This window comes from Daphnia pulicaria, chromosome 1, assembly GCF_021234035.1.
Source record: "Daphnia pulicaria isolate SC F1-1A chromosome 1, SC_F0-13Bv2, whole genome shotgun sequence".
Lineage (NCBI taxonomy): Eukaryota > Metazoa > Arthropoda > Branchiopoda > Diplostraca > Daphniidae > Daphnia > Daphnia pulicaria.
The window spans coordinates 10,122,498-10,136,471 of NC_060913.1; the positions used below are offsets into that span (position 1 = coordinate 10,122,498).

At 38.1% G+C, this 13,974-nt stretch overlaps 3 protein-coding genes and 1 long non-coding RNA gene across 6 annotated transcripts; 1 reads left to right on the forward strand and 3 right to left on the reverse strand.

The window, feature by feature from the left end:
• Positions 1 to 74: 74 nt before the first annotated feature.
• On the reverse strand, positions 75 to 7,633 carry LOC124349936 (serine/threonine-protein phosphatase 6 regulatory subunit 3-like). Its single transcript, XM_046800887.1, has 22 exons — positions 7,270 to 7,633; positions 7,064 to 7,169; positions 6,921 to 7,000; positions 6,583 to 6,856; positions 6,388 to 6,525; positions 6,101 to 6,315; positions 5,921 to 6,034; positions 5,716 to 5,854; positions 5,505 to 5,657; positions 5,233 to 5,430; positions 5,105 to 5,169; positions 4,824 to 5,034; positions 4,676 to 4,759; positions 4,520 to 4,617; positions 4,282 to 4,455; positions 4,125 to 4,222; positions 3,883 to 4,062; positions 3,752 to 3,824; positions 1,720 to 1,807; positions 1,505 to 1,665; positions 1,107 to 1,428; positions 75 to 1,038 (listed from the first exon to the last, which is right to left on the reverse strand). The coding sequence occupies exons 2-22, from the start codon at positions 7,121 to 7,123 to the stop codon at positions 865 to 867; spliced, it is 3,099 nt and encodes a 1,032-aa protein (XP_046656843.1). The 5' UTR covers positions 7,124 to 7,169; positions 7,270 to 7,633; the 3' UTR covers positions 75 to 864.
• A 159-nt stretch (positions 7,634 to 7,792) lies between these two features.
• Positions 7,793 to 11,167, forward strand: LOC124346300 (probable tyrosyl-DNA phosphodiesterase). Its single transcript, XM_046798367.1, has 12 exons — positions 7,793 to 8,045; positions 8,112 to 8,369; positions 8,432 to 8,732; positions 8,801 to 8,923; positions 9,010 to 9,104; positions 9,166 to 9,343; positions 9,413 to 9,674; positions 9,739 to 9,854; positions 9,942 to 9,975; positions 10,043 to 10,132; positions 10,197 to 10,283; positions 10,350 to 11,167. The coding sequence occupies exons 1-12, from the start codon at positions 7,964 to 7,966 to the stop codon at positions 10,461 to 10,463; spliced, it is 1,740 nt and encodes a 579-aa protein (XP_046654323.1). The 5' UTR covers positions 7,793 to 7,963; the 3' UTR covers positions 10,464 to 11,167.
• Positions 8,806 to 9,507, reverse strand: LOC124350581. Its single transcript, XR_006921064.1, has 3 exons — positions 9,367 to 9,507; positions 9,004 to 9,300; positions 8,806 to 8,895 (listed from the first exon to the last, which is right to left on the reverse strand). It is a non-coding gene; the product is annotated as an uncharacterized LOC124350581 (long non-coding RNA).
• Positions 10,566 to 13,830, reverse strand: LOC124349368 (high mobility group protein DSP1-like). 3 transcript variants are annotated; one of them, XM_046799906.1, is made up of 5 exons: positions 13,711 to 13,830; positions 11,796 to 12,006; positions 11,550 to 11,725; positions 11,329 to 11,488; positions 10,566 to 11,262 (listed from the first exon to the last, which is right to left on the reverse strand). In XM_046799906.1, exons 2-5 carry the CDS (start codon positions 11,949 to 11,951, stop codon positions 11,182 to 11,184), a joined length of 573 nt encoding a protein of 190 aa, XP_046655862.1. In that variant the 5' UTR covers positions 11,952 to 12,006; positions 13,711 to 13,830; the 3' UTR covers positions 10,566 to 11,181. The 3 variants fall into 3 exon arrangements, with proteins under 3 accessions (XP_046655862.1, XP_046655872.1, XP_046655880.1); XM_046799916.1 differs by lacking the exon at positions 13,711 to 13,830 and adding an exon at positions 12,719 to 12,862; XM_046799924.1 differs by lacking the exon at positions 13,711 to 13,830 and adding an exon at positions 12,067 to 12,196.
• Between the last annotated feature and the right edge of the window lie 144 nt (positions 13,831 to 13,974).

Sequence of the window (13,974 nt, forward strand, 5' to 3'; positions counted from 1 at the left end):
TCTCTGATATCTATCTAATGTTAAAGAAACTACAGAGAAACGAAATAAAATTACAACAGAAATGACGCAAATAATTGCATGCAGAATACTTTCTATTTTACGTTTATCGGCTGGCATATGAATTAAAGGAACATTTCCGCCAAATTTTAATGACATAAACAGTTAAACACAAAAGTTGTGATGAATATTTGCAATTTGCAATCAAATATTCAAAAGACAAAGGAATGAACAACAACCTCGGGATGTTATGGCAAATTAACTATGGTCTAATTAACAATCTCAATACTATGATAACTATCTCATCGCTAAGTAGAATAAGAAAGAGCTTATGTCGTGTCTACTGTGACCGCATCCAGAGAGATCTAATACAAATTGAATAATGTTATAAGACTTACATTTAGAGGCTTACCTTATCAACTGGAATATTGAATGATCGAAACAGCAGCACAGAGAAATATTAGTAATACACGAGTAATAAAATATGTTTAGTACGATAGTTCTCAACTGGGACGCTTCAGTTTACAAGACAGAAAGCGGGATGAACATGGTAATTTAATACTCACATGAAGACATGATTACGCAACCTAATAATAGAAGAGACAAACACACTGCAGAGAAAAATTACACACAAAAAATTGCAATAAAAAATATTTTTACATAATCTGAATAGATAATGCTTTAGAAAAATACTAAATCACATAGAAAGCCAATCATTTTTCATTTAGCTAGAACCATGCAACCAACTCTTAATGAATCTTGGTTCTGGTTGCTTAAGAGGAGTGTGTGACTAATACACACCCATACTTATTTAGAAACCAGTTTGCTACATTTGACTATCAACGACTATTCTTGGGCCTATCGAAATTAGCCCATAAGATAAGAGAACACGGCGTAGTAATGGATAGAAGCACCAAGAGCTACGTGTATATGCCAGATGGCATGCGCCAATGGGATCCGACCGTCAGCTTTAAAGAATATAAGACCTATAATATAACAGGCTCCGCCCAGCTTCAATTCCCATACTCCTTGAAAATCGTCCTAGAGATTCGGGACAAAAATATACTTATTATTTTGTTTAGTTAATTAATTCTTAAAATAAAACTTACACCATGGACAAAAGGCAAGGAGGGCAACAGTCCAATGAGTACGTAGATTAATGTTTCTAGCCATTTGTACTTTTCATGAAAAATTTGTTGATAAAGGATGCCCATTGCTGCTAAACACCAGACGAACCAACGTAAATCCGCAGCCACTAACGTACTGACTCCCAATGAAGAAAGAATTGTTGGGAGTAAGGAAAAAGACGATTTGTTGGTTGCTTCGGCAGCAACGCTAAGATTTGGCATTAAAGATAGCCACGGGAAGTATGAAGAGGCAATGAAAATATATATCATAGCACGGTCTCCCCGATGCAAGAAATCACGCATTCTGATTTGTTGAACATCAAAAGGAAAAAAATTAAAAGAAAATAAACAAAATGTATAAATAAATCAAGAACCTATACCGGCTGTTATTGCACAAGCAACAAGTTGTATGGAATGCAGCAGATACCGTAAAAAGCATTACCAAAGCAATTCCATAGATGAGACCCGCCCAAAATTGGGTGGGGGTAGATGCGCGTTGGATCAACAACCAAGTGGCATAAACAGCTGGCAAAATGCATATCTAAAAAAGGATTTTTTCATTAAAGATCACAACATTAATTTTCATGAATTTTACCCCATGGGTGAGAACATTTGCTATTTGTTCAATTAAAGTTGGTTGGTAGGCTTCTGTTGGTTTTGCTGGAGGATTTTTCCATTGCACTCTATAAAATCATATTAAGGTAAGCAGATGAGTTACAATTAAAACTTATAACATGATTATTTATTATATTGATACTTTGTTGGCAGTGAAGCTTTCAATGAAGACATTTTCAAACTGAATTGGTAATATGCATCGAATTTTGGCCACAAGTTTGTATAATTGTTTTTAGCCATAGAACTTGACAAGGTAGACATTCTGGAAGTAGGCAGTTGGGTTTCAAATAGTAATTCTGAATCTGACTGGGTTCAACTCATCTATACTATTCCAAAAGGGTTATTAGCCAAGAATGAATTATGGCATGCACACGTATGTACACTATAAACACAACATTGAATGAGTCTATATATACTCTCTAAAAACAAAATTAGCTTAAGTGATTTCAAATTCAATGGCAACCAAAGATCAAGTAATTTAATTGAAATCGTTAAAGATGGATCCCATACTTTGCCGTAGAACAGAAAATTGTTTTATGGCATTTTTAAAAAATCTATTGGACAAAATGTCGTTGCACGTTTTTGTGGCGAAGAAAAAAAATAAACACTTACGATTTCAGATGCGTTTCCTTCCCGAAAAACTACTTGTGTGAACGGCACTCAATTTCAATAGTTGTCAAGCATGTATGGCAATTTACCTGAAGTGACTGGCAGGAAATTGGCAAAAGAATGCCCAAGGTTTCTAGTCCGACGGGCTTATCTACATTTTTTCGAAAGAGAAAAGAAACATTTCAACCATGAATCAAAGAGAAAGTCGTTTCAATGCATTGTCCCAAGGTTATTCTGGTTTCAGACTCGGCAGACGATATTTCCGTCTCATTCACATTTCCTCCGCCAACAGCGCTGTGAACCTACAGCATTGTGTGCATTTTAATTTAAACTTCCGTCTATTTCATTGAAGCATTTGTTAGCAACAGCTGCAACCTCTTTTTTTTCAAAACACCTGTATACACGTCAAATAAAGTAGCGGAAACAAGATTATTTGAACCATTATTTCAATAATGTGAAATCTTTCATTTTGTTAAACATCCTGTCTCAATTTTTGATCAGCCACGTTTTAGGAGACCGCATTTATTCATTCAATGTTGCTTGCAAATTGCAATGAATCTTTCTCTGCACCCGCAAACTAAAATATAAAAATAAACAAAACCAAGAAAAAAGGCAGAAAATCGTTAAAGAAATTTAGTTTCAACTACATGCAAGGACGTGCGGATGGGATAGTTTTTCACAGCATTTTTAACAGAAAAGCGAATGCCTAAAAAATCCTTAGCTTTGTCTCACTCAAATATCCTACACAGCACAGACAAAAAAATTGACCATACCTTTGTTTCGATACCCCGCTTAGTTACATAAAAACGGATGAGCTATTCGACATTAGACAATCGACACGAGTTCCTCGATCCTGTCACTTCCCCAAAGGAACTTATGCACTCTACCGAAGTATACAAAATAAACAGAGATCCGAAAAACAAAGTCCCCGACGTACACGTGACAATGCTATACAGCAGTTTGCTTATGGTGCTCGAAAAACCAAATTTCCGCGGTAAACTATTCCTTTTGTTGATTTACTGAATGTCTAACCGACCCCTTCAGCACCCAAGGCAACGTTTAATTCTAGTAAAGAGGGGGGGGGGGGGGGGGGGTCGTGTAGGGTTCTGCTTCTTTCCAACCGAATACAACCAGACTTCAGAGGAAAGAACCACATTTACATTCAGCAGACTCAGGCAGATACATTGGGGGGAGGGGGTGAAGAGAATCATGAGGACCAAAGGAAGGATAAATTATGCCTGTGGAAGTCGCAAGATCTTTCGCTGCGCTAGACAGGGCCATTTGCTTGCTCTGCCGTTATAGATGGGTCAGGCCTAGTGAAAAATAATCGAGTATCAAAAGTTAAAGGTGTTAAAATCAGTGATCAAAAAGAAAAAAAAAAAAAAAAAAAAAACATTATTTACCTATCCTCCGGAGAAGATGCGTTGGGATCTTTCGATGTTATTAGTGAAACGTCTGCGGGAACGTCTGATGCAACTATAACAAAGTGAAAAATGTGTATCAGTTTTACACATATTTTCGAAATTCGTATTACCTGTACTTGGGGAATCCGATATTTCCATTGGAGTCGCAATACACGGGTTATCGAAATCCGCCTTGGAAAAATTTGCCCAACTATCGTCCTCGTCACCTGCAGTACAAGTTGGGGCGCTTTCCCAAGGATTTCCTGCATCTGCGGCCACAGGAATAGGTAGATCTCCAGTTGACGCCCAGGCTGTAAATAACGAGTAACATGCTTTAAATTCCATACGCAAGTAAGGCGAGGTTATTACTTACGGTCTGCATTATCGATATCCATCGAATCATTTGCAACATCGGTAATAGTTTCCTCTTCATCGGGAATCGATTCTTGTCGGACAGTGGAAGCGTTTTCACTGTTTACAAAGTAGTTAAATGCTGTAATGCTGTAGAATATCTATATCAATCGACGTACCTGGAACGTCGTGTGCTCAGCCATGTCTCGTTGTCTTCAGCATCATCACCATCAACTGCTTTCTGCCGCGTCTGCATCCGTTCGTTGCAAACCTGCTCAAAGAGCTCAGACTGTTGGTTAAGCTCGTCTCCATCCTCGGGTAACGCAATATTCACCAGCGTCTCAGGAGGCGGTCTTTACGATTGAAACAAAAACTGCACTGAAATGGCACTTTCATCAGCTATCATTATCTGCTTACCTCAACTGATCGTCGTTATCATTGAACTGAGTATCGGCAAAACCAAATTGTGTAACTATGTTTTTGTTCATAACTTCCATCTGATATTCAGCGAACACCTAAAATTGTAATCGATAAATTGCTAAACAATTTCGTACAATGATTTCGATACTTAACCTCCTGTGCTGCTGTATCCTTTGGCAGACGAATCAAATCAGATTCCTCTTCGTCAGAGCTGACACGAGGTGCTACCATGTGAGACTGGGAAAGGCAAATGCAAATTGGTTAGTGTAACAAGAGTAACGAAGTCATTTGTTGGTTGTACCGTGACCGGAATGATTTCGTTGTTTCGATTGGCAGGTACTACTTTGTTTTCCACAAAATCGGCCCATCGATTTCTAAGTTCGTCAGGGAGGTTTTCTATCAGCTGTTGTATCTTGGTGGCGTTCTTTCCTTGTTTTCCAAAATCAACTACATAATTCGCCATTCGAATTAAATGACCCATGTAAGCTCGCCTTAAGCCACCCTGCTGGTTCCTAAACGAGAAAATCAATTTTGAATTAAATTGCTTTGTTTTACATAACTTGGTATATAAGTAAATTTTACTGGTGTTGATCATTTAGCTCCCAGGCCTCCATAATACGCCGAACGATACAAACGTCGTTCATCAGCTATATTCGTTTTAAGGGACAATGTTAGCTTTGCTAATAGAAAGTTAGCGTAAAATCCATTACGTAAGAAAGGAGGCGATGATTGGAACTTGTGGGCTGCTCAGACTCGTTTCTGGTTTCGTTTTCTGAAGAACCATCGGTCACCGCCAGTGGGGTTGATGGTTGAAGCAAGTCAATTGGCTCGAGACCCAAAACGTACTGGATAGAGCGCTCCACTTGAGCATGGAGGAAGTTATTGTGACAAAATTCTACCATCATATCCTGTAAAAAAAAAAAAAAAAAAAAAAAAAATCCCCAATAAAAACACAACATCTTTTTTATCTTTATTCTTTTACCAGTAAAAGAGGAAAAGTGTCTAGAGAAGCTAGTTCCTTCTGAATTTCCGAGCTTCCAGTAGCAATCAGCACGGCAATCAAGCGCGTCACTTGTAACCGCACAAAACCAAACGGTTTATTGCATGCACCTGTTATAACGTCCATGTCGGGTTTCTATTTAGAAAATCAGATTAATTAAAGACTGAGATAGTTTTTAAAAAATGATAAATACATGAGGAGGTTGAGAAAGGATTTGATGGAAGTCTTTTAAACGCGGAATGATGGCTTCCACTGTGTTTCGAATACAAGGTGTAACAACAGGATCGGGAGGAAAACGATCATAAACTTCTGGCTCACTGGATAACAATTGTCTAAATCGAAAAACAGTAATTTTTAGGAGGTATTGCTACATTAGTTCAATCGGAATTGAGACTTACGGAGGTCTGCGAACTTCTAATAGCGTCAACAAAACTGTGATGCCATGAACAATAGAACTTTCGCAGAGTTCACTGCCCAGCATATTACTTAGGAGGAGGTCCACCATGGCTTTTCTGTTGTGAAAAAATAAATAAAACTGTGAGTAAGTTTTTTAAACACTATATAGTGCAGTTTCTTACGATTCCAACGCGCCAAGAATGGGATCACATTCAACCGATTCGCCTTGATGAGTGTGTTCCATGCTGATCTCATTTGCCACGTTTTGAGCGTGCATGTCGCGCAGCAAACGTAACAAATCACACAAAAGTTGTGCTGCATTCCCGTGCAAATCTGCTTCAGTTTTCCCGGATAAAAGACCAAGTAAATTTTCCACAAAATGCTCGGAACACAGCCACTAGCAGATTCACAGAAAGCAAAACTGTTACGAAATAGCTTATGTAAACAAAACCGAAAACTGTCGTTTTACATGAGCAATCTCTAATCTGGAATTTTTATTTTCAACACAGGTCACCAACTTCAATACCAAATCCATTATGGCAGAAGTTCTTAAATGTTTCAAAAGCTGAGAAAGAAATCCTTCTTTTTTTTTCAGGTACTCCAGCATCTGAGAAACAAAAACTTGTTAATAAATGAAACTGATGGCATTTCAATACTAATGTACCTTATCTGCTTTCCTTCCAACCAGAACTGCCATTGTTTTACTAAAAAATGATGCCATGAGAGGATTGAGTGGAGGTTCATTACCAATGAATTGGCACAACTCTGTCAAGAGAACCTCATCCATTACAATAGCATCATTGATGACAGAAATGTCACAGGAAAGCAGTTCAGCAGCTATGTTATTATATTTGAAACGCACAACATCAGCAGCCTGAGTTGATGGTTCCTTTGTCACCAAACTGATGAGTTCATGCAACACTTCAGGCTTCACCAAACTACAAATAAATAAAAAGTGCATAAGATTAAACCACACTTTTATACTTGTCATACTATACTTACAAATTAATGAGCTTCCTATTACTACTTTTACATTCTTGAATTATATCATCTTCATCCATTAATCTCTGTAATGTGATATCCTAAGAGATTTGATTTCCATTAAAATGGAATTTAAAAAAGTTTAAAATAATATCACCACTTACTTCATCATTTAGAAGATTGTCGATGTTGGTGGTACACATATTATTAAAACGCCAAAACATTTTTGAAGTTTTAGATAAAACCGCTGTTTGAAAATCTAGGCAACACCTAAAAACAATATGACATCACTATTTTATACTAGATTTTACAACATATTTTTCTATAAAGTTGAGTAAATGGATTTTAAAGGAGCACTTTGTTGTAGTACCAGTGGCTTAATTTATCTGATGAATCAGCTATCAGACCTTACAGCTCTAGCAGAAATCCTGAGATGTTAACTCAAATGGGAAATAAAGTTTGATGGCTACTAGACAGAAAATCAGCGCTGCAAAAAATCATATGAGAAGAAGATGCCTCACGCAACCATTAAAGAACATGACATTCGTTGACACAAATTATCCACTTTGAAATCTTTATTCTTTCGAGACTTAAGAGCACACACTTAAGAACTACACCAACAAATGATGGCCTTCTTCTCCGCCCTAGTTGTAGGTTATTGAAGGCCCTCGTATTTCAATTAGAATTAATCTTGAGAAATCAAAAAAGTAAAAAAAAAATGTAAGACTGTAATTCATGAGAGAATAGCTTAATGGTAAAAACATTTAAGTAATAATAATACAATTTTTATTAACTCAGCTTCCCTAATTATTATATATTTTTTTTTGGGAGGGCAGGGAGGGGGAGGTTTGGCCATCTAGCGGCCAAGTAAATTAGGCGGCCTTTGAGTTTGTACAAAGCAATCCAGAAACTGTTTTGAACGTTTGTTTATGAGAATCAGTCAGAAATCAGAATTATTTGGTTTTTAAAAGGATATAGATCATACTTTTAAAGTTCTTAATCAATTGAACATACAACAAAATTACTAGCCTTTCATCATTTTTTGCGAAGGAGCAACTATCGTAATGGATATGAAAGATTGTAAATACGGGTCAACGTGTTTTCGGCGAAATAAACATCATTTCCTTGAGTTTTCTCACCCAATTAGTAAGCAAATATTTTTTAACAATAGTTTTATACGAATTAATGTAATAATATAATTCATATTGGAAGTTGAAAAAATAGCATTACAAATAAACAATGGAGAAATCGAAGCTGTAATGTCTCAAGAATTAAAACCAAACCTTCTGGAGCAAGCACAACTTGTCGCTGTGCTCATGGAAAGTGGGGAATTAATTCTTGATGACAGAAGGAAGATGGAAATCTCTGGTGAAAAAACTGGAGTGAAGCGTAATGCCTCTGCAATGGCACAAAGTGACAATGAGGCAGAGATAGAAGAAAATAGCAGCCAACAGAAAGAAAAAAGAATCAGTTTAGTTCAATTCTGCAATAATCATAAAATTAAATGGATCATGAAATTTTCTCTGTTCCAGAAGCAACAGCTATTGATGAAAATATTCCTTCCCACGCTAAGATGACAGATGATGTTGGTTCCTCAACCAAAATGGTTGTCAATGAAAAACTTAACCCTTTACAAAAGATTGAAGCTTCTGCTCCTGTTTGCTATTTCCTTAGCTCTATAGAAAATGTACCTGAAACTTGGGACCAGTCTCTTACCTTAACATTTAGTGATTTGCTCCATCCTTCACTTGGTGTGTTGCAAGAATCAGTACAATTTAACTTCATGGTGGAGCTTGGTTGGCTACTTGCTCAGTATTGTCAGCATAAAGTCCAGTAATTACATATATACTTATTACTGCATATGTTTCATGAGTTTTGATCATTTTGTTTGTATTAAACAGAAGGAAGCCAATGCTCGTGATTTACGGAACTGAATCCGAAGAGCTAGCTGCCGCTCAAAGTCGAGTGCCAACGCTTCACACGATCAGAGTCAAACCTAAATATCCATTTGGTAGCCACCACACGTAAGCATTAAATTTTTTAGTTGTTAGACTATACGATTTTCATATTTACATTGTGTTTTCATTATCATTTCTGGAACTACCTGAAGGAAAATGTCCATGATGTCCTACGAAGACGGAAATTTGCGAATCGTTGTTCATACGGGTAACCTTATTGAATCTGATTGGGAAGACCGTACACAAGGTACGTACCACTACAATCCCTATTGGCAAACTATCGTTTTTTAAACAATAAATTTGTGCAGGCCTTTGGATTAGTCCGTCTTGTCCACCTTTGTCATCAAAAGACAACGAGAAGATCGGAGATGGTGATTCTATAACTGGTTTCAAAAGGGATCTTGTTCGTTATTTAGAATCCTATTCACTTTCCGCTTTGAAGCCTTGGATAGAAAAAATTCGCCAGGCTGACATGTCTAGTATTAAGTAAATTTTGAGTTATAAGGTACCTTGTTTTCAAACTTTTTAGCCAGACGCAAAATGTTTTGTGTACAGAGTTTGTTTTATCCCATCTTCGCCGGGATCTCATGCCATTCAATCAGAAGCCAATGAAAAAGTGCCGAAATGGGGACATCTTCACTTGTCTTGGCTATTGCAACAGCATGCTTCGTCTGAGGCAAATGAGACCATTATCATGCAATGTTCTTCGATTGGTTCGCTCGGTCCATCACCCAGCAGCTGGCTTGCAGGCGAGTTAGGTGTATCCATGGCTGCTGCTTCCGGTGTCACCAAACTCGGCCAGAAAAATGTCCAAGTAGTACGTATCCTCAGTTGCAAATGTCAGTTGATTAGTTTTTGTTTCATAACATTGTCTTAAACAGGTTTACCCGTGCTTCGAAGATGTCAAATCCAGTATTCACGGGTTACTTGGTGGAGGCTGTTTACCATACTCACATCAAGGCCACAACAAACAAACATGGTTCACAGGATTCCTCCAGTAAGAGATTATACCAATTGCATTTATCTGTTAACAAGAGATTGACAGTTTTCTTTTCACCTTCTTGAAATTGTGTTCCTCATGAAGTAAATGGCGTAGTGACAGCAGACTCCGAACAACGGTAAGCTCAATCGTTGGTTAAATGATGCAAACAATATTAAAAGATTATGTAACCATCCTCCTTACAGGCAATGCCTCACATTAAATCTTATGCTCGTGTCAGCAGTGATATGAGCAGAGCTTCTTTTTTCGTACTTACCAGTGCGAACGTTTCAAAAGTACTATTCATTTATTTCCTATTTTCAGCCTGAGTAAGCTTGTTCAAAAATCCCATTTTTTTAGGCCGCTTGGGGGATGAGGACCAGCAAGGATTCCAAATTGATGATTCAATCGTTTGAAGCTGGTGTCCTGTTCTTACCCAAATTTCTTGTAACATTAGTTTTTTAGGCTTCTCTGAATTTCTAGTAATTGAAATATTATTTTGTTTTCGTTTAGTTTGGTGAAACGACTTTCTTCGAACTCGGGAAGCAACTCTGTCTTCCATACGATTTACCGTTGACGAAATATGGTGTGGGTGACGAACCTTGGTTCATTGATAACCTGCGCTAAAATTCGTCGTTTACTACAATAAACCTTTTTTTTACTGTGATAAAAATACAATGATCGAAAATTTTAAAATTGCAACAAGTTGTTCAAAAAAATAAACTTTGATTGAAACATGGAAAGATGGGATGTGTATTCATTGCTTGTTTTTTATCGTTTTTTCAAAATGATGTTTTGGGACGTGGAAGTACGAAACAGAACGCCACATGAAAATGTTGGAGAAAATGTTAGATATTATAACCAGCTTCCTTGGTGAACATATTCGAGAGGAGATGGGGATTCCGATGTAAAAAGAACTCAGTTTAAGAGATGATCTTGTTTCACGCCTTTCAATCCAATCGATAATGAATGTACCAAAACAAACAGGTGTGAGAAGGGGAAAAGAGAAACCCCTTAACGAAAATGGGTGATGTTCACTTCGATTTGACGGAATGAAACGGCTGCTATTGCAAGAACTTTTCAAAATATAAGGGTAGGTAAGGGAGTAGTAGGAGCTGCGAGCGATTTTCTGTTGTGTGTCTTGTCTTCCTCGATATGTACACCAGTCAGCAGTTTTGGGGAGGAAGGAATGAGGATGATACGATGAAGATGAAAATAAAACAAACATGAAGATACTCTGGCGAACACATGTCTAACTGGAGTAAAAAAAAAAAATACGAGGGGGATTGAAAAGGAGCCGGGAGATTGAGGGAGGAAAAAACAGAGGTAAGTCAAACGAAGATGTTTACTCGTCATCATCGTCATCGTCTTCATCATCATCTTCTTCGGCTTCACCCTTCAATTTCTTCTTGTAGGCGTTGTTTTCCTAAAAAACATAAAGGAGAAATGATTGCACTGAAAAATTTGAACTTGTGTAATTTTGAAAATTTACCCTCTCGTAGCGAGCTTTATCCTTTTCAGCCATGGCCTCGTACTTTGACTTTGTAGACTCATCAACCTCTCCCCACTGTCTGCCAAGATCTTTGGCGATATCTCCAACAGTGTATTCAGGGTGAGCAGCTTTTACATTGCCACGTTCATCATTGCAAAACCTAATGAAACAAGTCACATTTAGAAAAATTCACTGGGACATTAAACTACCAAAATACTCACCAAAAGAATGCTGAGAGTGAGCGCTTGGGAGCATTTGGGTCCTTGACTTGCTTGCGTTTACGGCCTCTACCAGCACCTTTGTCAGCAGGTTCATAGTGCCTCATTTCATCATCAAAGCGGACCTTGTCACGCTCAGCCATTTCCTGGAACCTTTTCTTCTCCTTATCACTCATTGTCTGCAAAAAAGAAAGCAAATGTTAAACTTGAAACATTTAAACTTTATATGTGGGTGACTGTACAACATACCTTCCATCGCTCAGCACACTTCTTGGAGAATTCAGAGAAGACAACATTCTCATCAGGGTGCTTTTTCTTGTGCTCTTCGCGGCACGTCTGGACGAAGAAAGCATAGGCCGTCATGCGGCCACGGGGTTTGTTAGCATCAGCCTTAGCACGTGGCATCTTTTGAAATCGTCGAAGTTTTCGAAAAATAAGACAGTTCAAAACTTGTTAAACCCTAAAAAAAAAATAATAATTAAAATCACATTTTTACACATCACACCACTAGCCCACTAACCGCATGAAATAAACAAGAAAGAATATTAAACCGAACAAAAAACGTTTCACTAGAGAAAGAAATCGATCGCCATGACAGTTTGGCTTCCCTTTGTCGTCATTTAAAAATTTGGCGCCACCTTCTACCGAAGCGCGTCTGCTCCCAGAGTTGACTTCTGCGCTACACAAAACTAGTAAAAACCCTTACTTATTTTTTAAAAGAATTACACAGAAATATATTTGCCATTAAAGACAACTATTCCAACCTTCAAACTAGTAAATTCTTAATTACAACCGTAGTTAGTTGAAAATGTCAAACTTTCTGGCCTAACAGATTCGTGATGGTGTCACACGAATTCAAATACCGGCATCGAAACCGTAATCACTTAAAAATTCATTCGCCTCTGCAAGCTTGACAAGAAAAAAAAATCAATACCATCTTCACTATCTTTTGTCTCATCCTATTCCCTGCCAGGAAATCAATGTTGGGAAATATTTTCTAACAGCTGGGAATATCTAATTAGATCTTGAGCATTTTTACGACTTTACCCATTTTTTAAGACCATCCCTCGTGATGACGAAATTCAAACGCATTAGATTTAATTAGAAGGCCAAAAAAATGTGACTGGAAAAATATAAACACTTAAAGTTTCATTCGGTCTTGGTTTAAATACCTGAAAACAGCACCTTTTTCTGTGAGTAGTACACACAGCACACAAGAGATACACAGCGCAGTGAAAAAGCAAAAGAATCACAAATTTTTGGGCACTCTGTACTGTGTTAAAACTACTATGGGAGAGAGAGAGAGGCTTGCTACTACCAAGCGCTGGGGACTCAGCTATGCTCAAAGTCGCGTGGGGAGAGGGTGGGAGGGGGAACGCCTCCCACTGAAGAGGGAGGGGAAGAGATCTATAAAGGAATACGGCCATAGCTATAGCCTAGCGGCAAGAGAGAGCTTGGGTTGGGAAAGCGACGCTCAAACATGGGAGAAAAAGCTGGTCGTTGTTACTACACAAGGCACACGGCCAAAACCTCGTACACTAAAGAAAATGGCCGACGAAGCCCTTTAAAAATGAATGAAGTTGCTACTAGATGAAACAAGGTTAAATTCTGACTTGATGAAATCCACTGACAATATTTATTGGCTGCAGGAAAAATTTCCAAAGTGATATCTCTGACGTGGGCTTCGCTGCAAGGTTTTGCCGTTATGCATGACTGTGGCGTGCTAACATGGCGATGCCTTTAACGAAGGGATGTTGGGAACCTTGCAACCATGGCCAACAAGCGAGGAACCGAAGATAGTCTCAAAACTAAACTATATAAAAACGCACAAGAGTGCAAGACGAAAAAACGAGAAACATTTCGGTCGGATGTAAAGTTCGCTATTCTAGATTGTAGACTGGCCATCGATTTTCATCGAAATAACTGGAAAATGAGAGGGAAAATAGCAATGCGCTTCTCTTGGCGGCCATGGCCATAGCCAGACACAGGAGACAAACCCGATTTACTAAATACGTTTTTCTAGACAAAAACGATAGCCAGACTGTGAAAAAATATTGAAAACAATTGCAAAAATGTGTAGGCAACAAAACATTTCACATTACAAAATACTTAAGCAAAGGAAAATCGAGAGATAAATAAGAATAAATGAAATTTCCAAACATACCTTTAAGCCGTGAGTACAGTACAGACGAGGGGTATCTCAGAACACACAAAAGTCTGGACCCAAGAACAACGCGTATAAGACTCGGTCTGAGGGGGATATGGCAATGGCTGGGCTGGATCGACAGCCAATGAAAATCCTCTTTTTTGAATTTTCAATTCTGCCGCTCGGAGGAGGACTAATCGGCTTTCTTCTTACAACTACCGCCAAACGTTGGATGTTAACTGTGTTCTGATTGGACCGTAGACCTTTGGGGAAACCTTGAGG